The sequence below is a fragment of the Vanacampus margaritifer genome, chromosome 14 (genome assembly GCF_051991255.1).
Source record: "Vanacampus margaritifer isolate UIUO_Vmar chromosome 14, RoL_Vmar_1.0, whole genome shotgun sequence".
NCBI lineage: Eukaryota > Metazoa > Chordata > Actinopteri > Syngnathiformes > Syngnathidae > Vanacampus > Vanacampus margaritifer.
Window position 1 is genome coordinate 3,088,132 of NC_135445.1, and position 24,320 is coordinate 3,112,451.

Genomic DNA, 24,320 nt, shown 5'->3' on the forward strand with positions numbered 1-24,320 from the left:
TATTTTGTGTTGTTTGTTTTACATTGCAAGGCTACACATGCGCCCTGCAGAGAGACATCTTGTATCAAGGCAAAATGTTCGTCTCGCCAAACTGGATCTGCTTCCACTCCAAAGTCTTCGGCAGAGATACAAAGGTACGACGCACCCTCTCGGCAGGTGCTTGGCTCTGGAAAAACTCAAAAACTCCTCCGTAGATCGCCATCCAGGCCGCGTCTGTGACGTTCATCAAGAAGACGAAAACAGCGCTGCTGGTGCCCAACGCCCTGGTGATCGAAAGCACACGGGAGCAGGTACGAGCCCTCAAAAAGAAAAAAAGGTTTCAGGTGTCAAGCGGGCTCGAGCGCAGTTTGAATGCGCTCATGCTCTGTTTTTCCAGCACGTCTTCGTGTCCTTCCTGTCCCGGAACACCACCTACAAGTTCCTGCGGTCCGTGTGCGTCCATCTGGAGGTCAGTTCAAACAAACGAGTTCCGGAACAGATCGTGTGGAGTCTAAGGAATACCCAACATTAATAATTTAATAGTGCACTCTCTCGTTGTCAAGAAATGGGAGACTGTTGTCTAATATCATCAAATAAAGGCTGACACTAAAACTAAATTAAGCATTGTATATTTAAAACCGATATGTACAAATTTGTCCGACGAAAGTCTGCTAGCTTAATGCTAACATATAATGTGAAATGCCATAGACGGGCTAACAGAAATGAGCATAGCTGTAATTGTAAAAAAAAAAAAATAAATTAATTAAAAGCACTTATTTTTTTAACACACACGGATCAGGGCACAATAAAGGCACAAAACTAAATTTGGACTTTAAAAATATCCTGTACGTGCTAACTATAACGTGTGAGAACTTTGCAGATGGAGAAGACGTGCAGCAGCCATGCGGCCTCCTGTGAAGACGCCTTTGGAGTCAAGCGTCCGCCATCCCTCCCTCTGGTCTGGAATCTTGTTTTTTGTTTGTTTGTTCTGCTCTGTAACATCTATAGAAAGCAAGGCCCTTGTTCTCAGCGGTCGGGCCCATTGTATATGCTCCCGTGCGTTGCTCGGCAGGACTTCGCCCGGACCTTCTCTGATCTGGACGGCGTGGTGCGACAGCGGCGAAAGGAAATGGAGGTGGAGAGCAGCAGCAGCTCCGGATCGCAGACTCCGGATTGTGACAAAATGGCCGGTGGGTAAACGAGGGTGTGTCAGCCCTGCTTGTTGACAAAATGGCCCGTGTAAACAGCCAGCAAGAGTTTCGACGTGCTTCGTCGGACGAGCTTTTTCCTGACATACTGGAAATGCCTCTTCTAGAGTCTAATTCAATGTTTACCATCCTTTATTGAGTCAAGTCATACTAGAACAAATACCGTATTTTGAATTTTTCCTTTGCAAGAGCTATTCTTGTTCCGTTTTTTGGACTCTGCGTTTAATAGCTCTCTTCCCGCCTCTTTCGCTCTGTGTTTCATCAAGCCGAATTCGCAGGCCTCCCCGACACATTTCTGAGCAGAGAGGTGTCTGTGTGCGCAGATGTCCACCTTCAGCCGGGCCAAAAAAGCCGAGCCAAGAACGGTACCGTCGCACTCATCCGTCTTGCCGTATGATTAATGCCGTGGGTCGTCTCGTCAATTATTCATGACAAAATGCCACCTTCAACGATTTCCGACTAGACCCCCCGCCCCCCCCAGTTGAAACATGAGGTTTTTGTGATATTAAAGAGGAAGTCAACCTTAAACATTTCTTGACAATAATGTTATATGTGACATGACATTCGGATAAATATTACATTTATGAGTTATGAAGCAAAATCCAGCAGTTTTTTTTTATTATCTCAGCTCAGCTGTTTTCTGAAGCTGAGTTGTGATTGGTTGTTACCTGAGACCTGAGCAAGTGTGATGTCATTTTCACTCGACAGCAAGTGGCAAAATGGCCGCCTTTTGATATGGATAAAAACGGCTGGATTTTGCAACGCAATATTAACCAGAATTCTGTATTTAGACGAGTAGGGCTGTATTGAACATATTGTCAAGAATTTTTGGGGGAATTGACTTCTCTTTTTAAAAAAAAAAGAAGATAAATCAGGTAGAAAATCATGCTTTGGATTTGTTTTATTAAACTGGAATTAGGGCCTTAATCAAGGTGTAGGAAAATATGAAGAGTTCAAGATATCAGCACAAAGCTTTTAGGCTTTTACTAGAAAGCAAAACACAAAGTCACCTTAAGCCTACTAGAACTTCTGAGCTTTATTTGGGGTTAATCAGAGGCACTTTAAATGGCGTGCAGTGTGTGCTGACTCCATTTAAGGAGTTTGAATGTGGCGAATTCTGATCATGTCCACTTAAAAGGGGGTGTGCACACTTTTGCAACCACATTGTTTCAGTTCTTCAATTTCCCCTTTACTTTAGGTTGATAAATTATAGTTATTATTGAAATTATTTATTTGGCTAATTCTTTTTTTTTTAAATAACAAAAAAACTGGCATTTGGGCATGGGGTGTGTAGACTTTTTATAGCCACTGAAATGAAGGTGAAAAACATCTTGTTTTTGTTTTCTGCCACAAAGGGCCATCCAAGTCCGTTGTGGCGGCCACACAAGCGGACAAAGGCTGGCCTCACGCGACCTTGCTCTCCATCCTGCTAATCTATTTGTTCTTGTGAGTGCCGTGCAACACGAGACGCCATTGTTGCCCAGGATCTTTTGAGATGTTTGCGTTTCCTCCCCAAATACAGAGTCGGCGTCCTGGTATTGTCCTCGTGTTACATGGCTTTCAAAATGGCGGCCCTGGAGCATCGCTTGAACGCCGTGCTGTCCGCCAGGGATCGTCTGCATGGAGGGTACGAAGATTTGAAAATAATTCAGCCCCCAAAAGCTAGTTTCGATTAACAGCATGAAATTTGGTGGGCAAGTCTATCATGATTATAGCCACAAAAAAGTCTCAAGAAGCCATGTCTGAAAAGATACAAGAAGTCTGCCATTTTGGTTTTAAGCGGCCATTTTGTCCTGGCAGCATCCTCCAGATTTAAAAATAATAATAATTTACCCTCAAAATCAGTTTCACTTAGCAGCATGAAATTTGGTAGGTAAGTGCATCATGAGAAGAGCCACAAAAAAAGTCTCAGGAAGCCATGCCTAAAAACACACCAGAAGTCAGCCATTTTGGTCTGAAACTGAAATATTGTGTCTGTTGTGCCTTTCAAAATTTGTAAAAAAATAAAATAAAATCTGCCCCCTAAGCTAGTTTCGATTAACAGCATGAGATTTGGTAGCCAAGTCTATCATGATTATAGCCACAAAAAAAGTCTCAAGAAGCCATGTCTGAAAAGACACAGGAAGTTAGCCATTTTGGTTTGAAGCGGCCATTTTGTCCTGGCAGCGTCCTCCAGATTTTTAAAAAATAATAATTTACCCTCAAAATCAGTTTCACTTAGCAGCATGAAATTTGGTAGGTAAGTGCATCATGAGAAGAGCCACAAAAAAAGTCTCAGGAAGCCATGCCTAAAAACACACAGGAAGTCAGCCATTTTGGTCTGAAACTGAAATATTGTGCCTGTCGCGCCATCCAAAATTTGTAAAAAAAATTCATCCCCCAAATCCAGTTTCACTTAGCAGCATAAAAATTGGTAGGTAAGTGCATCATGAGAAGAGCCACAAAAAAGTCTCATGAAGCCATGCCTAAAAACACACAGGAAGTCAGCCATTTTGGTCTGAAACTGAAATATTGTGTCTGTTGTGCCTTTCAAAATTTGTAAAAAAAAAAAAAAAAAATCTGCCCCCTAAGCTAGTTTCGATTAACAGCATGAAATTTGGTAGCCAAGTCTATCATGATTATAGCCACAAAAAAGTCTCAAGAAGCCATGTCTGAAAAGACACAGGAAGTTAGCCATTTTGGTTTGAAGCGGCCATTTTGTCCTGGCAGCGTCCTCCAGATTTTTAAAAAATAATAATTTACCCTCAAAATCAGTTTCACTTAGCAGCATGAAATTTGGTAGGTAAGTGCATCATGAGAAGAGCCACAAAAAAAGTCTCAGGAAGCCATGCCTAAAAACACACAGGAAGTCAGCCATTTTGGTCTGAAACTGAAATATTGTGTCTGTCGCGCCATCCAAAATTTGTAAAAAAAATTCATCCCCCAAATCCAGTTTCACTTAGCAGCATAAAAATTGGTAGGTAAGTGCATCATGAGAAGAGCCACAAAAAAGTCTCATGAAGCCATGCCTAAAAACACACAGGAAGTCAGCCATTTTGGTCTGAAACTGAAATATTGTGTCTGTTGTGCCTTTCAAAATTTGTAAAAAAAAAAAAAAAAAAAAAATCTGCCCCTTAAGCTAGTTTCGATTAACAGCATGAAATTTGGTAGCCAAGTCTATCATGATTATAGCCACAAAAAAGTCTCAAGAAGCCATGTCTGAAAAGACACAGGAAGTTAGCCATTTTGGTTTGAAGCGGCCATTTTGTCCTGTCCTGGCAGCACCCACCAGATTTTTTTTTTAATAAGAATTCAGCCCCCCAAATTAGTTTCACTTAGCAACATGAAATTTGGTAGACCAGTCCATCATCAGTAGAACTACAAAAAAAAAAGTCTCAATAACCCATATTAAAAACACACACTGGGAGTCTACCATTTTGATTTGAACAGTTTTGTCCCATAGCACCGTCCAGATTTGTATTTTTTACACATCAATGTGGCCTAAATTGCCAAGAATAAGATTTTCCCTGGCGGTGGAAGATTTACCACAAAACAAAACGGCAATCTGTTTGCAGAAACACAGTCACTGCCCAGGATGCCGAGATCTTCGGCGAACTCTCCGCCAGCCTGTTGAAGCTCGAAAAGGTTTGTGGCAATTTTTGTTGAATGAGCTCAAATGTTGTTTTGCTGTCGCACTGCTACAGTTTGTGTGCTTAGATTCAAAGAAACCTCCAGAAGCTTCTGGAGGACACCTAAAAATGAAGATGATGTGACCAATGATCTTCTCCACTCAGGACCATGTGACTCCAGCATGTAGTATTGATCACCATTAGTATTCATGCACTTTAAAAAAAAAAAAAATGCTCCTATTGTAAGCACTCCACAGCTTCTACTGATTCTATGTTCCTTAAAAAAAAAAAAGTGCCTTTAAATGATATTTGTGTAATATATTTTTTTTAAAAACACTCAGATAGCTCAGACTTGTCCACGCTATTTCATATGTATTTTTACATTAGCATTTTTTTGTTCAAAGGTCCAGTGTGTCATTTCTGAATATTTCCCATTGTAAATTATACTTAAAAAAAAAAAAAAACAAATTTACAGAAGAGGTTGAATCATTTTGAGTGCAACTTTTCACATGTTGTGTGTACATACATCGTTTTGTTCTGTGCTCAACTTGGTCAATGAAAAGAGTTTGAGAAGGGTGGGTGTGGTGTTTTTGTTTACATACAGAATGTGATCATAACTCAAAATGTCGTATACAGTGAAGGAGCCCTTGGCCTTCAAGAATTAATTGGGAATTTTATTAAGACATAATCAGAGGCCAAAATTAACATGTTCTTGTGAAATATGACACTTTTTCATATTATGGCTTTTGGCTAGGAAAAAGGTACCAATTTATTCTCGTAATAACATTTTTGTAAAACAAACAAAAAAACTTTTAATCTAAAAAGTTGTCTTACAATATTATGAAAAATTCAGCATTCATCTAATAAATTGCTTTTTTTATTCGCGGAAGATTGCGAGCGCGAATAACGGGGTTCAATGTACTGTTTTGTCATTTAGCGTGCTCGCGTGTCTACGTGCGCGTGTCGTCAAGCCCACCGTCAGCCCCGCCCCCTCACGTGACGTCACCATCGGTGGTGTTGCGAGGGAAGCAATGGCGTCGCTGGACGAAAACAGCCGCCGCTGCCGGAGAGCCCGTCCGTGTTGTTGTTATGTGGCGGAAGGAAGAAGCCCGCCGTCGTCGCGCCTGTGAACAACGTCGAGTCGAGCCTCGGGACAAGGACAGGCGGGCCATGGCGGCTCATTAAGACAAGAAGACCGGAGCAGGCTGCTGGTAAGCGGGGTGGGTGGGGGGTGGTGGTGGCGCCCCCCCCCCCCTCCCCCTTTCTCTCTCCTCCGGGTACCACTTCTCTTCTTCTTCTGACTCGAGGATGCTGTGACGGCTTAGCAACAAGGAGACAATAGAGGCGCGGGTGGGAGGCACAAGCCAGCCAGTCAGTCGACCAACATGTCAACAAAAAGGCCGCGGGGGCCTCGCTGGTAGATGCTAGAACGATGCTAGCGACAAAACATTGGACTCCATTTCCTTTATCTTCAAACGCCAGGGGGTTCATTCAATCCGGGCAACTTTATTGATACCGCCAAATCTTGTCGTTTAATATTGAACAATAAAGTTGTATGAGTAAAACGGGAAATTCAGACCGTCGCGGTACTTCTTTTAATTGTATTACTGTTTTACATCGTAATTTTACGAATTTGTTTCCTTTCCACAGTTTTTTTCTGCTTTTATTCTCTTATAATTATGACTTTAGTTCTTAGATGTTCTTAGAATTTGACTACTTTCTTCTTTTAACATAGTATTTTTTGTTGTTTATTCTAAGGCAATTTTTTTCCGGTTAATTGGATGAAAAACATGTTTTAATGTCCATCCATTTGACATTTTTGTCAAATTTATTTTTTCAAGAATTTTTTGTTAAAATATTATGCATGTATTCTTCACACTATTACTTTTTTATTACAATTTTAGTATATTCTCCGTCTTACCATAATTAATTTTTTGTCATGGTTTTATAACTTTATTGTCACAAGCTATGTTTTATTATTTATTCTAGTTTTATATATATTTTTTAATGTTTTCCCATGAATTCATCATCTATTGAAGGTTTTATCAACCTTTTTGAAAATGAGAGCTACTCTTGATTAATGGGACAGTCTACCAATTTGAGAAACTGGAATTTTTTATTAATTTTCTCAAACTAACTATACACGTATTGATGATAATAATTTCTCATAATAATCAGGAAACAAATTAATATGCCACATATGTGCAACACTTCATCATCATCATCATTACAATCACAGGTGAGCTATTTTAGAACAGGCCAGCCGCCTACTCATATGATACTCGGGTGCAACTGCAGACACCACCTTCGTGACCCCGATCTATTGGGCTTAACCTTTTTTTTTTTTTTTTGCGATTATACAAATCCGAATGACCGCGCCGTTTGCCCCACCCAGGTGTGAACGCTTGTGATTGGACAGCATGGCCGCCCAGGAACCGTCTCCTCCCTCGTCCATGGAGAACAACAAGCCGGGCTTCCCCAAGAAGATCCTGGGCAACAAGCTGGAGGACAAGCACCTGTGCAAGTGCTGCCACAACATCCTGAGACGACCCTTCCAGGCGCAGTGCGGCCATCGCTTCTGCTCGTACTGCTTCAACCTGGCCATCAGGTGAGCAAGTAAACAAACGGCTCGCATGGTTCTTGTATTTTATAAAAACCCAAATGATTCACAATTTTGTGTCATCCATCTGTCGAGTATGGTGGTTCAAATTGGAAATGGGGGCGAGACGTCTCGTGTTTATTCCAGCACGGCTCCATGAGACTTTTTTTTGTGTCACCTTGTTGTCGTTGCAGTAACGGACCGCAGAAATGCAACGCGTGCATCAAGGAGGACATTTTTGAAGAGACTACGTCGATCCTGAAACAAGGATGTGTGAGTACATTACAAACCCAAAAATATTTTTTTTTAAATAGTTTTACTACATTCTCTCACTTTGAACAAATTTAAACTTATTTAAAACACACTTAACTCTTTGACTGCCAGACGTTTTCAGAAAAGGGATGCCGTGGGTGCCAGCCGATTTAAGCATTTTGACTGATCTTTTGACTGATCTTTCAAGGTCCACAGAAAATTATGTGTTTGGACTATGGAAACACACATGCTACCAAATGAAAGATTGGACTCTCGTCTTTCATCAGAAAAAAAAGTTTGTTTCTACCTTATTCCGTTTTTGAGTAATCAACAATAGAAAATGGTTAGTTTCACCTCTGTTTTGAAACAAACGTCTTTTAACGTCTTTGGCACTCCTCCATAGGATTTTACTAAACGTTATTTAACGTTTTTGGCAGTCAAAGAGTTAAATGCATCAAAATACACTTTTTAAAGTAGTCATTAGCACCTGTTCTCACTCACATCGTTCTTCAAATTTGAGCCAAAGTGGCTTTTGGTTTGTCATTCCCAGTTAAAGTTTATAGGAAAACTGACACATAAAACCAACAGAATTAAACATTGTGTATATTTAAACACAAAAATGTTCAACCAAACATTACAATTAGTCTAATGAAAAGCCGCTAGCTTAATGCTAACATGTAATTGTAATTCCCTGTACACTGTAAAAAAAAAAAAACAATTGGGGAAAAAAAACAATCGCATAGTTGTATACATACTCTGTCTCCATATCAAGTAAAGAAGTTACTAACCTTTTCCTGGATGTTTTTAAAGGCTTTTCCCGACAACGCGGTTCGGAGGGAAGTGGAAAACCTCACGGCCGTCTGCGTTAATGAAAGCTGCTCTTGGAGAGGATCTATCAAAGAGTATGAGGTGAGTCACGGAAGTCGGGCAAGCGTTGCCGTGCTCTCGGTACGGACAGGGACGAACCCGTAGCATTTATATTCATGCGTTGCGTCCCAGCTGAACCACGAGGGCAAGTGCGAGTTCATGATCGTCCCGTGTCCCTCCTGCAAGGAGCGCATTCGTTTTAACGAGCAGGAGCGGCACAGCGAGCGCGAGTGCCCAGAGAGGACGCTCAACTGCAAGTACTGCAAGGAACCCTTTCATTTCAAGAACATCAAGGTGAGAAAACAAATTGAAAATTGAAAAAAAAAAATAAATATCGATACAATTTCATGAGACGTCTATCCGTCCGCCAGGCCCATGATGAGATCTGCCCCAAATACCCGATGATCTGCGAGGGCTGCGCCAAAAAGAAGATTCCCAGGGAGAAGGTGAGCTTTGAGGAGCAGTGCGGTTTTCCTCTTCCTGATCCCACAACTGACACTTTTCACCCGTTTTCCAGTACGTGGACCACATCAAGTTCTGCAGCAAATTCAGGATGCCGTGTCGATTTCACGTGGTGGGGTGCGACATGTCGGTGAGTGGCCTCAATCTCCTCTTCACCGTTGGTTCGTTACAATTCGCACAACCACGACATTACAGACGACCGCTCTTGACTTTTCAGTTTTGTGTTTCATTGAGCACCTTCTTGTCGGCAGGTGGAGAAGGAGAAGACCCACGACCACGAACGCGCCTTTGCCTACGAGCACCTCAACCTGCTGCTGCATTACATCATGGGCATGAAGGTGAGCATGGAGGGGCTGCAGCCGCAGGGTCTGGAGGTGGCGGGACACAAACTGCTGGAACTGCAGCAGTCCCTCAGAGAACTGGAGGCCCGGGTCTCCCAGCTCAGCATCACCTCCTCCTCCTCCGGGCCTCCCGTGCAGGGAGCCGCCGCCTCCTCGTCCTCCGGCTCGGGCCCGCCGGCCCCGGCTCCCCTGCCCCCGCCTCCCGCCCTGGCCCCCGCCCTGTCCGTGTCCACCTCCTTCACGCCGCTGCCCAGCTCGGTGGGCGCGGCCCTGGAGCTGCAGCTCCACAGCGAGAAGACCAAGGTGGCCGAGCTGGGCCGCCGCTGCACCGAGCTGGAGGTGAAGGCGGGAACTTTTGAGAACGTGGTGTGCGTCCTCAACAGAGAGGTGGAACGCTTCGCCACCACTATGGAGGCCGGCAACCGCCAGCACAAGCTGGACCAGGACAAGATCGAGGCTCTGAGTAACAAGGTCAGCTTGGCGGTGGTCCGTGGCTTTTGAAGTGAGGAAGGTGATGAGCTAAAAAAAATAAAACTAGAATGACTCTTTAAAGTGAAAATGAAAAGACAAAATACATAGAACTTATTATTATTATTATCTATATATTTATATATATATATATTTTTTTTTGATAATCTACCAAGGTTGTACATAAGTTGAATTGAATGGATATAAGTACTCATAATTTATGATCTTCTATGCATTATTAGACACCAACAAAATTAGCCTATGCTAAATGGTTAGCATCCGCGATTAGCATTAGCGTGTTTATTACCATTTGCCACTCAAGGTAAACAATCACTAACTACCATTTAGTTCACACATACATCACTATACGTTACACTTGTAATAGTGTCTAAAAAGTCACTGACAGACGAGGCTTCAACATTATATTCCATGACTAAACAAGGGTATTAGCTCATGCTAAACGGTTAGCAATCGCGATTAGCATTCGCGTGCTAGCGATGACCACCTCAGGTAAACAGACACTAAGAGACTACTACTACATTACACATGTAGTAGTCTCTTAAAAGTCACTTAGAGACATGCTTCAACATTATTCCATGAATAAAAAAAAAGGGTAGAGCTAGCTGTTAGCTACATGAGGTCAATAACTACCAGTTCTTGTTTTCCTCTGGGCATGTTTAGTGCATGACTGCCTCCTATTGGTTAAGTGATGAGCACCTAAAACTGAGTAGCAGGTGATATTTTAGAATAATTACAGTCCAAGTGCACCTTTTTGATTTTTCTTTATCCGGCCCTCGGAAGAAAAAGTCTGGACACCCCTGTCTTCGACTAAGTTAAGAAGTGGTCTTGCAGGTGCGGCAGCTGGAGAGGACGGTGGGCCTGAAGGACCTGACGGTAGCAGAGATGGAGGGTCGGCTTCGGGAAATGTCCGCCACCACCTTCGACGGCGTCTTTGTGTGGCGGATCTCCGATTTTGCTAAAAAGAGACAGGACGCCGTCGCCGGTCGAGCCCCCGCCATGTTCTCACCAGGTAAGGTGTCATCGCTTTCCGGCAGAATCTGCCAAAATGACTACTTTTCAGGGAATCCAAAAAAAAGCTGAATGTTAAAAGAGCGCCAATAGATTTGTTGTCAAGCTTTTCCTACCCACTTTAAATGTGTTAATATTAGGTAAAAAAATAACAGACAAATTAGGAACACACCAATAGTCAATAATTTTGAAAATATATTCATTTGACCATATTTGGACTTACAGATTTCTGGCCATCAGCGACAACGTATGATTTCAGTGAAATAAACATTTGCACTTTTTGCGTTCATCTTTGGAGTAGGATACTTCCAAACGTCAACAGGCGATGTTGACTATTTAGGATAAGGAACAAAAACAGCATCTGCTTAATAGTTTGGAAGACAATTAAAACGTGACTTCCTGCCTGCCTGCTTCCCGGCAGCTTTCTACACCAGCAAGTACGGCTACAAGATGTGTCTGCGGATCTATCTGAACGGCGACGGCACGGGGCGCGGCAGCCACTTGTCCTTGTTTTTTGTGGTGATGCGGGGACTGAGCGACGCCTTGCTCAAGTGGCCCTTCAACCAGAAGGTACAGTAAAGGGGATTGGGATCGAGCCCTACTGCAAATAGTACCAAAAATCATATTTACACTGGATTAGTTTTATGATGCCGATTCTGATATTGATCATCCATGAGTGACATTTTAGCAGCTGTAAACAACAGCTGTAATTTTTTATTTTTTTTTTGTGATGCAACTCACAATTATTTTATTAATTGAGTAATCTGTTGATTATTTTTGAAAATTCATTTATGGATTTGTTACATTTTCATCCGTTTGATTAAAGGTGTTGAAAATGCAGTTTAATACGATAGTTGATAGATAAGAATTTTTAATGACACAATAACTTTTAGACATGCGCACAAGGAAATTCCCTATTAAAAAAAACTAATACAAAAACTATTATGAACTTAATTAAAACAATTTTCAGGGGGGAAATGAAACTAATACAAGCACGCTCTAAAAAACGAATTAAAAGCGATTGAATTTCAAAAACAAAAGTCAAACCAAAATAAAAACTAAACTTTTATAACCTTGCTAGTGAGTAACGTCAGCAGCGAGAGTCGGTTCGTTTTTTGTGAGCATCTGCTCACCTTCCTACTTTCCTAATTAGCAAGGTTTTTGGCGCCATCTTGTGGCATCTCAATCGTTCTTATTCTCCCCACAGGTGACCCTGATGCTACTGGACCAGAGCAACCGCGAGCACATCATCGACGCCTTCCGCCCCGACGTCACCTCCTCGTCTTTCCAGCGGCCGGTGAGCGAGATGAACATCGCCAGCGGCTGCCCGCTCTTCTGCCCGCTGTCCAAGCTGGACGCCAAAAACTCCTACATCCGCGACGACACCATCTTCATCAAGGCCATCGTGGACCTCACCGGGCTCTAGAGGGGGCGGAGCCACGCCAGGTGGTCTTCATTTTAGCTCTGAGGTAATCCCTCCGCGGCGCCGCTAGATAGCGTCCTTCCGCCGCTTTGGGGAGTTACGAACGTCTGCCCGGGCTCGACCCGCTGTTTGTCCCGGGGCGTGGCACCGACGGGACGCCAAGGACTGAGCGGGAAAAGTTGTGCGTCGGGCGCGGGTTTATCATCGTGGCGGTAGCTAATTTAGGGTTTGGGGAGGGGGGGGGGTGTGAGGTCTTCTGGTTCTTCGTTTTGAGATTGTCGGTGTCGTGAGCCTCTCTGGTCTCGTGTTGAGTTCATTTTGCATAGACAAACGTGGAGTTATGTGATCAACAAGGCTCGCCCCCCCACCCGCTTTCTTCTTTTGTCCCATGGGCGCCACGTGCATGCTTGCTCGACGAGCATTTGTTGTTTAGGTTACAGTGGTTCTCAAACTAGGGTCCCCGGGCCCCTGGGGGTCCACAGGCAGGAATTTGATCATCTGCAAAATGATTTGCAATCAATTTTTAGGCAGTTGTGGGCAATGCATTTATGCATATTATACATGACATCGGGAAATTGTGACATCTTCAGAATCTATATTTATCAAATAGCATGACAACAACCAATCAGAGTACAGAAAAATGTTGATGTCATCGAGGGTTAGCTCGACGAATTTCAATTGTGTATTTGAATTCTCGGCGATTGTCTTTCTTGTCATATGCAAAACACTGCGGAAAGGATTCCGCTCATGCCCATATTGAAGAAGATGGAAATAAAGTCACATCAGTAGTCACATTTTTGGAAAATTCACAAAATTCATGCACTACACATTAGCTACGCGACGGTCCATAAATATTGAGTTTAATTATGGTTAACAGGGATGTGATTTGACCAAAGTGAAATTATCTGAAAATTTAGCCCGGGGTCTGGGGGCCGCTGGCACCCAGCTAGGTCCAGGGCAGTGCTCTGGTGGGGGGACAAGGGGGGCGTAGCCCCCCGGAGCTCATGGGTTTTCCGTGTTTTTAAGTACTTTCAATGCATTCACATGACAAAGAAATAGACAAAACAACAGCATAAATTTTCAATGTATATTGAACTATCCCATATAAAATGGCAGTTTTAGTCAACTCAAAATCAGTCACATTCAAAAACATTGGACTGCCTTTGCTTTTAAAAACTATCACTGAGAATATCATCATATCTAACTAATGTGATTACTAAGTTAACACATAAATAATGTTGAAGAGTTCAAATTTCATGAACAAATAATTGTATCATGACCAAATGAAAAGTAACTCATATTAGAGCATACCACAAATGTCTTTGTTATAGCAGAAGATGTTATCTGTCGGAGTCATGTGCATACATAATGAAATACAAAAAAAAAAAAAAAAAAAAAATCGGATTTTTTTATTTGGGGGGGAGATAAAAAAAAGCGGAATTCCGCGAATTAGCGGAAAAATCACATCCCTGGGTTAAGTAATTTGCTGTTGATTATTTGGGTTGAAATGTTCAATAATTTAACTGACGTCCATAATCGTCAATGGCAGTGAACGTGTGGGTGCACGTTGTGGTGCGTTTATGAGGAGATGCTTGGAAAAACTTCTTCTCTGTAAGGGGCCCGTAGACCCCAAAAGTTTTGAGAACCCCTGATGTAGAAGCAGGCGTCCCTTTTGGTGTAAAGTTTGTGCTCGTTCCGACTCGGGGTGGGGGTGAGGGGGGGTGGGGGGGTCGAGGGTTGTGGGTGCGGGTTGTGACCGGTGCTTTTGGTACATCTGTGGAAGATACAGTGGAGTTAGCGAGGTGTCCGAGGCGCAGGCCTGACTGACATTGTGTTTTTTCTTGAGTCCCCGCCCCCTCTCCCTGCCATTCCGCTCGCTGGCTGGCATCTCGACAGGTGGCGCTGTCCCCCCCGCCCCGCTCCGCTCACCGGGAGAAGGAACGTTGTTTTCTCGTGCGTCCAAAATGTGATGTGTGCGCCGCCAAGCCCATGCCATTCGAATAGTGTGTTACTGTTTTGTGGGCGCAAAATGTACAGAACGAGACATTCAAGATTGTTGTACAGTGAACCCTCGCGAATAAGATCCGCCCACAAAGAGCTCAAATTTGCGAATAATGGCCCCGCCTCCCTCCCCGCACTCCTTGCATCTCAAATCACTCCAACGTAGTTCGCTCCACCAAGCTTCCACCAGATAACGAAGCTCCTCTGCTCACTTCAACATAGTCCCTTGGCACCCGGATGACGGTAAAGCACTACTTTTGTCTAAATGAAGCATCTCGGCATCTCGGGGTTCACTGCACACTGTTTAGTGGGTGCAAAATGTACAGAAAGAGCTTGCCTGCTTTTTAATTCTTTGGAAGGGGGTCCCGCTGGCCTGTTTTCAAACCAGTCTCGACCGGTATTGAAGCCTCTCTGTGCATGGGAGACTTTAATTGGTAACTCACGCCGTATGTGGCCGCGTTTATTTCTATTGGTTTGGAGGAGAGTACGGTAGAATAGCTATTATGTTATATCCGGCTGTGCTCGTCACAAGGCGCAGGCCTATAGTTCTTAAAGCAATGTATAAATATGTATTTTTCATATCATAAATCTATATATAAAAGCTATATATCCGTGTGGACGCGCACAAGCTGTTATAATAAGAATAGTATTACCAAATATGCTATTAATTCTATATCTATATATCAGTTTTTGTTTTGGTTTGCTGAAGATGGTTTGAACAGGCCAGAGCCGATTCCGTCGGCGCGCTGCGAGTCCTCCTCGGGGTGCAATGTGACGTTTGAAGGGTTCACGGGGGGTCACGCCTGACTTATTTAAGCGCTATTTGTTTACACTGCGGCAAGCAACTTTGAACTTTTCCCATATAAATGTGGCCGTGAAGCCGGCGGAAATGACGCAAGTGACGTTTCATGTTGTGCTCTGTGTGGATTTTATATTACTCGCTGAAGAAAAGAAGAAAAAAAAAAAGAAGAAGCATGTAACCAGTACCATTACATGTGTGGGAAAAAAAAAATATAAGCTTTCGTGTTGTGCCAAACTCAAATATTACCTCCATGTTGTATTGCCAGATGTTTTATTTGCGTGTTCTATGCCTCTACATTATGTTGCCAAATGGTTATTTCAACACGAGCTGCTGTTTGTGTGTGTGAATGCATGATGGGTCACTACGAGCACTAGAGGATATCATTAAAAAAACAACAACAAAGTGCCCACCAACAAAATATCCTCATATTTCCTCCCATGTCATCTGAATGTAAACCCTTTACACTATTGAAAGAAAACACTTGTATGTAAATATGTGATACAGTTGACTGGAAGCAACTTTGACTATTTGTGCACTTTGCATTAGTTCCATGTTCAAACAGGGTATTTTTATCTGTGTACCTAAACGTCGAGAGCCATACAAGTATTCCGCTGTTGATATTTGATGTGTTAACGCTCAAAAGAAACTCGCAGTCTGTAATAAAGTTTGGTGATTTGACCACGTTTGATTGCTCAGCATTTTTTTGAATGGCACTTTTCAGTCGCAACAAACCAACCAATGAGAGCAAAGGATGCTGACGAGAACAACCAATGACAGCGAACAATACATTTCTACACAGCCAATGACAGCTAATGACACTCATTAATCCAACCAAGGACAGCAGAATTGACTGATTACTACACTGAAATGACAGGCAAATTAGCATGTCGCCCTTTTGAGTGATATTAGCATATTTATATCGTTAAATTTGAATAAATTATAACGGATATGCGTCACCTTGATTATAGTTGCTCAGATGCTCAATTCGAAGTCTAGTTTCGCCTCAAGCGGCTCTCTTGGGTGACAATAACAGCACAATGTTGACCCGTGCAGGGTTAAATAATAAAAAGTGACTTTCATCCGTGGGAGGTGAGTAAAAATAAGCAAATTGTCTCAAATGTATTCGAGTAAGTGTCCCAATCGGCAATCGCTTCGTATGTGTTATGGCGGAATGGGTTGCAACGTGGTTTGCTGTTGCCCCCTTCCGTACTAAATGGTACTACGTGCCCATTTTAGGCAAAACACTTTTAAACCTATTTGACTTCACTTTAATTTTTTTTTATGTCAAATCTGAACGGCTAGAAAATGGAAATAATGTAATTTTATGTAAACAATTCCCATCCCTAGGCCGAGATGACAAGACGATTTGTTATGGGCGGTGTGTGTTACTTTCCACCCTTGGCCACCAGAGGACGCTATGAACGCCTAAATGATCAACAGTCGTCACCAGTCCAACTCTCCTCACAAAAACATCCAGGTAAACAGCAGCTGTATTGTTCTCTGGCTGGCAGGGACATTTGCACACACTCCCAAAAAAAAAAAAGTTTCCAAATTATAAAGTTGGCGATTGCTATTGACCCACGTTTCCTTTCAAAGGTAGTCAAATCCAGGACTGGGTGGAGGTGGAAAATGCAATCTTTGGGTTTGAAGTCACATATGTGCCGGTGAGCAATATATCCGCTTTTAAAAGGTTGAAAGTGATGCAAGTTGGCAAGCAAGATATTTCTCGGAGGTTGCGTCATGTGACAGAACTGTAGAACTCTGGTGATAATTTACACATCCAAGAAGCATCAAAGACTACACCCGGAGCTTTAAAGGAATACATTAATTTTCGAGTCCAAAAGAAAAAAAGTCCCTCTAAAGCACATTCAAAGGTTGTCAAAAACATTTTAGGGCAACTTCAAACACCAACATAGATGATATATATATATATATATATATATTTTTTTTTTTTACAGCATAAAGGCAATTTGGAATTTCATTGCAGTACCACATTGTGCCTCAACATGCCAGTACCGGAGGAGATGCAACATAATTAAGAAACAAGAAGAAGAGGCCGAGAAGGTTCCCATCTAATCCCCAGTAATAAACGCTCCCACGGAACGAAGAGAATTTATACCTGTGAGTATGTGAATGATCAAATATTTTGGAAGATTTTGTCGATTAAAAAAACAAATTCACACTTTCAAATGTTACTCCCCAAAAAGTAGCAAAAATCGTCCAATTTTTTTAAATACACATTCACGCAAAGTATTATAAAACAGTCAAAAATTCTACCTGTAATTAATCATCTTTCTTGTTTTAAGCCTTAAGAGACCAAAATAGAAGTTTTTGAATTCATTATATATTTTTGTATTTAAACAGTCGAACAACTAATCGGATTTCATTTTGCCAAATATCGTTAAGTTTGCATTGGCCTGATATGTTATCACGCGTTACTCTGTGATTTCTCCCTTAGCATGTTGAATGGCGTCCCGTTCTGACCCGTTTGCATTAAAAGCAGGTCAGTCCCCGAGGTGGTGTCGATACATAATTAAAAACAGGATACGGGCGGCCTCCTCGCGTCGTGCTCCACAGAACATATGTCCAAACCATTAAGTGGGCCTTTTGTTCAAACGTAGCATTAGCGCACGTTCAAATAGCCGTTCCTCATTCCATTTAAAGCCTAAAGGCGGAATGGTTGCGCCTGATTGTGTTTCACAGACCGTCTGATGTCAGCGGCACGGATGGATTTTGCGTGACCAGCCTGTCGATTGGACTGATTCATCCTCCACCTGGACCGTGTGAGCATTAGCACATAAATGATGCAGCGACCTAGCGGCTAACTGCGTCTGCCGATTTGAAACGTGTGAGAACCGGGTTTCACATTTTAACTCTTTGACTGCCAGACGTTTTCAGAAAAAGGATGCCGATTTAAGCATTTTTGACTGATCTTTCAAGGTCCACAGAAAAATATATGTTTGGACTATGGAAACGCACATACTACCAAATGAAAGATTGGACTCTCATCTTTCATCAGAAAAAAAAGTTTGTTTCTACCTTATTCCGTTTTTCAGTAATCAACAATAGAAAATGGTTAGTTTCACCTCTGTTTAAAAAAAAAAAAAAAAACGTCTTTTAACGTCTTTGGCACTCCTCCATAGGATTTTACTAAACGTTATTTAACGTTTTTGGCAGTCAAAGAGTTAAATGACCTCCCAAAAAAATTTGCCGCACCAATGCTAATTCTAGAAGCGAACTCACTTATTGTACCTCAAGATCACCATTCAGAACCAGATCAGTTGTGGTTTTGTCCTTGGATCCAACTTCACGATTGACTTGAAACATGTTGCAGACATACCTTAAACCATTTCTTTCCCTCGTTTATATAATGTGAGCATCTGGTCTATTAAAAAACATGGCTCGACATCTACAGTACAGTGTTTCCCACAACATGTTAATACTTGGGCGTGCCGCCCAAGTAAGTACTATTTAACTGCAGCGCCTGTCACTATACGTCGCTAGTACAGATAGATGACTTTTGCCGTATGTATATTTCCCGTGGCACTCCGCATGAAGTCTTGTTGGCGCAGGCAGTGCTTCGGAATCACTGCTCAAATACACTCCACTGATCATATGACACTAGAAAGAAAACATGGGAATTTACAACACTCGCGGTCAAGAGCCAAACTAGCAGCGGGGATCAACTCCGTTCCAGCGTCCACTGGCATGTTTTGCCATCTGTTGTATTACTGTTATTGTTTCGCAGAAAGTCGAGCCCAGAGGACGTTTCCAAGCATTTGTCACACGTCTCCTTGGTAACAAAATATTTAAAGCAACAGCGTGGCTTTTAGAAGCAACAAAGACAGTCGATGCCTGAGTGGAAACCGTTTTTTTTGGTTGTTTGTTTTAAAGGAGTAATGACGAGTACTGCATATTGCGACAGACGTTAATAATCTGGGAATACTGCAGTGGGAGTTTTTGGAATCTCAAGTTTTTTTTTCCCCTCACGATGTTAAAAGGAAGCCCGACTGTCATGACGAGTTTGCTCTATATTATTTATTCGATTGTTACTAACATAAGTATGAGATTCCGTTTTTCAAAAATCATTTCCAGTTCACTATATTTTGTAGAAATTGGATTTGGACGTACGCCGCCATTGTTATTTACGGACGCAACGTATTCGGTGCCGTAGCGGCGTAAAATGGCGGCTGGCCTTTCTTCCTAACGTCACTACGCACCGAATGCGTCGCGACGTAAATAACAATGGCGGCGTACGTCCAAATCAAGTTTTTACAAATTGGATTAAACTGGACGTGATCTTTGAAAAATGAATCTCATAGTTATGTTAGTAACAAGCAAATAAATAATACAGAGCAAACTTGTCATTACAGTCGGGGTTCCTTTTAATGATATTCAGGCTTTCCTTGGCCCCGCCCACTAGGCTAAACTCCATCCAAAATGGACCCCCCCCCCCCACACCCCCCCTTTTTTTTAAAAACATGATCTATGATGCGGTCATGTAATTTGTCGTCCCCCGACCATAAATGTGCCTGCAAAAACCTCGTTAAGGAAAGCAAAACTGATTGAGGACGTTTCGTTAAATGCGATGCAAAGCAGAAACACAAACCAAAATGAGGGTCGTGCCACGGGATGAAATTGTAATTACACGGGTCCAAATAAAGCCTTACGGCGGAATAGCTCGTATAAACGCGCTTTATAAACATGTAGCTCGTAACAATAATCCATGGGCTAATAAAACTTAATCTGTCTGGAAGTCCTGACCTCGTTTGTTGCTTTATTAGCACGATTGATTTTTTTTTTTTTTTTTTTTTTTTTTTACAGTCCCCCCTCGCACCCCAGTTTATTTAATTCAACTTCCTGCTGGAGGCGGTGGATGTTCGCATATCAGCTTTGTGGAAACGCCGACTAACATCAACAAATCCTCCACCGGCAGATTAGCGCTTCTACTTCCTCATTCTGGACCTTTTGCCGGGTCGCTTCTAATCTCCAGGGATTAAAAAAAGACATTCTAAACAGGATTTCACTCACTGTAAGTATGAATTTGATTCATTAATAATCCGATCATTAAAATTGTAATCTTGATGAGTGTCATAAGCCATTCTAAACCAGGAAGTGTGCATGGATTAGACGAAGTGACGGGAGTCGTAGCATAAATCGCGATATCAAGGCCAGTATCATGATACAGCGATACATTGGAAGAAAAACATCTACGAGATTATCAAAACAATTACAACAAAAATTTGAGAAAATTTTCAATAAAAATGTCATGTATGGTAATGTACATGTTTTCCTTCATTTATTTTAGTAATTCACAACATGCTGACATTCTTCGATTCCAATCGTTTCGCGATACAGCAGTAATTGGAAGAAACCAATCCCTGGTACGTCTTTTGGAAAACTTTCTTACACATAAAAAGCTTTTATTTAAAATCCTCTCAAATGACAATTATTGGGCAGAAAATGAAAAGTACCACAAAACATATTTTTTTATTTTGCTTTGATGGGCATTGCTCGCAATTTGATATTTTGCCAACGATTTTGTATCATGACTCGGCTATCGCTTGATAAAGGGAAGGTCGTTGTTGGCGATATATCTTGATATTTACGTAATTGAAGACAGGAAGACTCGATTCTATGAGAAGCGCCCACATCTGCGGCTGACGGGCTGCCCTTTGATTTACGGCCACGTCTGAAGGCGTTTGCCTTTTTCGTAGATGCCTGCGGTCCAAATTTGCAAGATGGACGGCGAAAATAGGAAAGTATGCCGAGGGTGAGCCGTCGGGGGTCAAAATCGTCAGCGGGGAGGCAACAGGGGCCCTCCCCGAGCATTGCAACTTTTTAAAAGCAGGTCGTTTGTCATGGCAACATTCATGTGATTGACTACTTGAAGTCTTTTTTTTTTTTTTTTTTGAACCGCAAGGCAGCTGTTTTTGCTTGCCTCAATGTCGCAACAGATCCAACGCCTTCCAATATGTTGACTTTCGCACAATTGCCGGATCATGATTAGGGGTGTCAAAATTGGTGCATTCATTTTGAGGTAATTCAAAGTTCCTTTAACGCCATTAATTTTTTTAACACGCGATTAATGACCGCCCCTTTTTTGGGAAAGCCAGTCACAACGCAGCAGACACGTCCATGTCAAAATTTAGCAGTATTTTTTTTTTTTATAATAATGCATATATTTGTGGTGACTGGTGTCAAGTTTTTTACAATTTTAAAAATGTGCAGAATTTCACAAGTTATTTCATGTTAAAGATTAGATAGCGTTAATATGAAAAGAAAAATACACTGAGCCGTCACCAATGTTGCATAAATGCAATTGTGCCACCTAGTGGCAGAAAAAATGATCTAAACACAAATCAATATCACACTTTTTTATCTACTTTTTTTTTTTACATTTAGAACAGATATAAAATTTGTGATTAATCGTGAAGCTAACTAGTAAAGTCATGCGATTAATTATGATTAAAAATTTTAATCGCCTGACACCTAATTTTTAATAATCTTCTTTTTTTTTAAGAAAAAAAGAATATTGAAAATTAGGGGCGTCAGGCGATTAATTTTTTTTTAATTAGAATCCATCGCATGACTTCACTAGTTTTTTTTTTTAATGAAAGAAAAGATTCAAAAAAGAAAAGATTATTAATAATTAGGGGCGTTGGGCGATTACAATTTTTTTTATTGTAATTAATCGCATGACTTCACTGGTTGACTCACGATTAATCACAAATTTTATATATTTTTTTAGGTTTTCATACTCTTGATAACAAAAGTGGAAAAAAATGTTAAACTAATAGAAATAGTTCAAATGAATTTTTGACGTCTATAGCCGTCAATGGCAGTGAACGAGTCAATCGATTCTACAAATATTCGATGGTGACAGCACTACATGCTACGCTTTCAACTTTAGCAGGTCGTCTTACTTAAAAGAATAGGGACAAACGAGCCCGTTTCATCTCACATGACCTTCCTTGAAGTGTCTTGCTATTGTTGGCGAGTCGAGCAACAAATACAAAGTGGATGCTTCAGCGGAGGCGCGCAGCAGCGGATTTATTTATTGTTTTAGCCCAAGATTTGATTACATACTGCGCGCCTCCCGCCAATAATTCGTGCTGCTGGCGAGACGTTGTTTAAGCTAACACGGACGTGTTTACGCGGCGAGCCCTCCAGTAGCTCCACTCGCGTGACATCACCCGAAATCCCTCCAGCTGCTTGGCAGAAGCGTCCGGTCCGTGCAGCTGCTAACTTTAAGCTCCCCAATAAAGTTTTTTTTTTTTTTGGGGGGGGGGCGGAAAAACTCCCCCAACCCTTTTTTGAAAACCATCATTTCAGTTCTTCCTGTATGTTGTCGGCTAAATCCATTTGACGGCTATTGAGCTGAATCCCATTTGTCTTTTTCTGGGGTTTGTTTTTCTTTGCCTTCTGCGGCGCTCTCCAAAGTTCCATGAACTCATGCGGTAAACATTTGTGTTAATGTGTTATGTTCAAATTAATTTATAGTGGCATTGTTAAGAAACACACACGCACACGCACACACAATTGAGCTGTAGTTTTGCCCATAGAAGCTTCATTTTACTCCATAATGAAAACATAATGTGTTAACTGGCAAACTTGACAATGAGCAGCAGTTTGACGTAACTTTTTTTTTTTTTAACCCTCCTTATATAGTACGGGTCAAAAATGACCCACTTAGTAACAAATATGATCTTTTTGCTATGAAACGTGGCAATTAGAAATGGTTCATTTCAACATATTAGCAATGAAAACAGCCAACAATAATGAGCTATAAGAATGTTTCTCAGGATGCTTTCGTAATATTGATATGCTACCGTAGCCCGGGTCAAATTGACCCATTTTAAAGTTAAAAACAAATATGTTGTTGGGGGGTTTTTTCACTGTAAAAAAAATTTACTTGGAAATTTTTTTTTTTCCATTTTCAATTTTTGCCAGCAGAATTTTTAGTACATTTTACTAGTAAAAAAAAAGAAAAGAAAAAAAGAAGCTAGTAAAATGTACTCAAAACTCTCCTTGTAAAAGTCACTTAGAATTTCTGGGTGAAAAGTTTTTTTCAAGTAAATATTACTTAAACATATATATTTTGTCTGTTGGTGTGATGTTTTACCAACAGACTACAGTATAATGAATAATTTAGATATATATATTAATTAGCTATGTTTATTGGATTTATTTTTGAATATTAATAATTCTAGGTCAAATTGACCCATTATAAGGGTGAAAAAGTACAAATATTAGTTGTGTTTTTTTAGGGTTTTTTTGCGATGAAACTTCTCATCAAAAGACAATTAAAATGTTTACTTTGACATATTTTCATTTCAAAATGGTTATGACGTTCTATTTAATTATCTGAATAGCTAAAGACGATTTGCGATACAAGTGTGGTCATGAAACAAATTCAACTCATATCTCAAGGTACCACTGTATGTATGTATGTAAGCAATAATGTATTCTATTTATTGTATGGCTGGTAAAGATAGATGGCATAGATAGCAAAAAAGACATTTGTGGTAAATAAATAATTAAATAAATTATTATTATTAAATAAATTATTGGAACCAAGTAAGTGAAATTTGATCCTTTTGTGCGGCGTAACAGGATTCCTCATCACATCGATTGGGAATAATTACAATTGGGCCACCCACCGTATTTTCTCTTTATCCTATTGTCCCTTTTCTAGTTGGGGGATTAAAAAAAAATGCTGAAAACAATTTCATTGTCTTACATTTGCGCTGCAACTCCAGCGGATCGTGTTTGACTGCGAAAAACATTTGCCTTCCATAATTCTTCCCGCACCCTGTTAGCATTAGCGCTTGCCCTCACTCATCCTTGGGATACTTTCCCCCCCACAAGTATTTTTATTTGACAAACGGCGGACCTCACACAACAATCACTTGACGCTCCCGCTCGCTTTTTCCATGTCCGCGTCCAAGTTGGACCGCAGGCTTTTGCAGCTGTGTGGCTGAAAAGTGCCGAGTCGCCGCTAACCCCCGGCCAGCCGGAGTAGCCTCCGTGCTGGCCAGCCGGACGGACGGACAGACGGCTCCCATGGCGACGTTACAAATTATCCGCGACTCTTGTCAGATGGATGTTATTACTTGGTGACGTACAAACTGACATACAACAAACGAGAATCAAACTTTTGCACATTTAAACACCAAAATGTTCAACCGAAACTACACTAGCTAAATGCTAACACATAACGTGAATGGGGCTAACAGACATTAGCAATAGCATAGACGTTATAGGTCAACAAACAACTG

The 24,320-nt window shown here is 41.4% G+C and overlaps 2 protein-coding genes across 4 annotated transcripts in view; both read left to right on the forward strand.

Moving 5' to 3' along the window:
• Window positions 1–15,722, forward strand: part of LOC144034178 (uncharacterized) — a 40,364-nt gene extending 24,642 nt beyond the window's left edge. Inside the window, exons 14-34 of the mRNA XM_077542757.1 lie at window positions 31–134; window positions 195–290; window positions 377–448; window positions 860–937; window positions 1,052–1,169; window positions 1,454–1,552; window positions 2,543–2,633; window positions 2,710–2,814; window positions 4,742–4,811; window positions 4,884–4,919; window positions 5,767–5,869; window positions 7,195–7,411; window positions 7,556–7,667; window positions 8,457–8,555; window positions 8,646–8,807; window positions 8,885–8,959; window positions 9,031–9,105; window positions 9,227–9,787; window positions 10,637–10,814; window positions 11,235–11,383; window positions 12,021–15,722. Of these exons, the coding sequence (XP_077398883.1) occupies window positions 31–134; window positions 195–290; window positions 377–448; window positions 860–937; window positions 1,052–1,169; window positions 1,454–1,552; window positions 2,543–2,633; window positions 2,710–2,814; window positions 4,742–4,811; window positions 4,884–4,919; window positions 5,767–5,869; window positions 7,195–7,411; window positions 7,556–7,667; window positions 8,457–8,555; window positions 8,646–8,807; window positions 8,885–8,959; window positions 9,031–9,105; window positions 9,227–9,787; window positions 10,637–10,814; window positions 11,235–11,383; window positions 12,021–12,239 (2,819 nt within the window). The 3' untranslated portion in view covers window positions 12,240–15,722. The remainder of the gene's footprint in view (window positions 1–30; window positions 135–194; window positions 291–376; window positions 449–859; window positions 938–1,051; window positions 1,170–1,453; window positions 1,553–2,542; window positions 2,634–2,709; window positions 2,815–4,741; window positions 4,812–4,883; window positions 4,920–5,766; window positions 5,870–7,194; window positions 7,412–7,555; window positions 7,668–8,456; window positions 8,556–8,645; window positions 8,808–8,884; window positions 8,960–9,030; window positions 9,106–9,226; window positions 9,788–10,636; window positions 10,815–11,234; window positions 11,384–12,020) is intronic.
• A 163-nt stretch (window positions 15,723–15,885) lies between these two features.
• Window positions 15,886–24,320, forward strand: part of LOC144034130 (tenascin-like) — a 36,691-nt gene continuing 28,256 nt past the window's right edge. For 2 of the 3 annotated variants that reach the window (XM_077542690.1, XM_077542691.1), the window contains exons 1-6: window positions 15,886–16,128; window positions 16,387–16,516; window positions 16,636–16,703; window positions 16,998–17,160; window positions 17,743–17,822; window positions 19,864–20,071. The gene's annotated coding sequence lies outside the window, so the exon portion shown is untranslated. Of the gene's footprint in view, window positions 16,129–16,386; window positions 16,517–16,635; window positions 16,704–16,997; window positions 17,161–17,742; window positions 17,823–19,863; window positions 20,072–20,347; window positions 20,424–24,320 lie in introns of all 3 variants that reach the window. The other variant, XM_077542689.1, reaches the window with a different exon arrangement.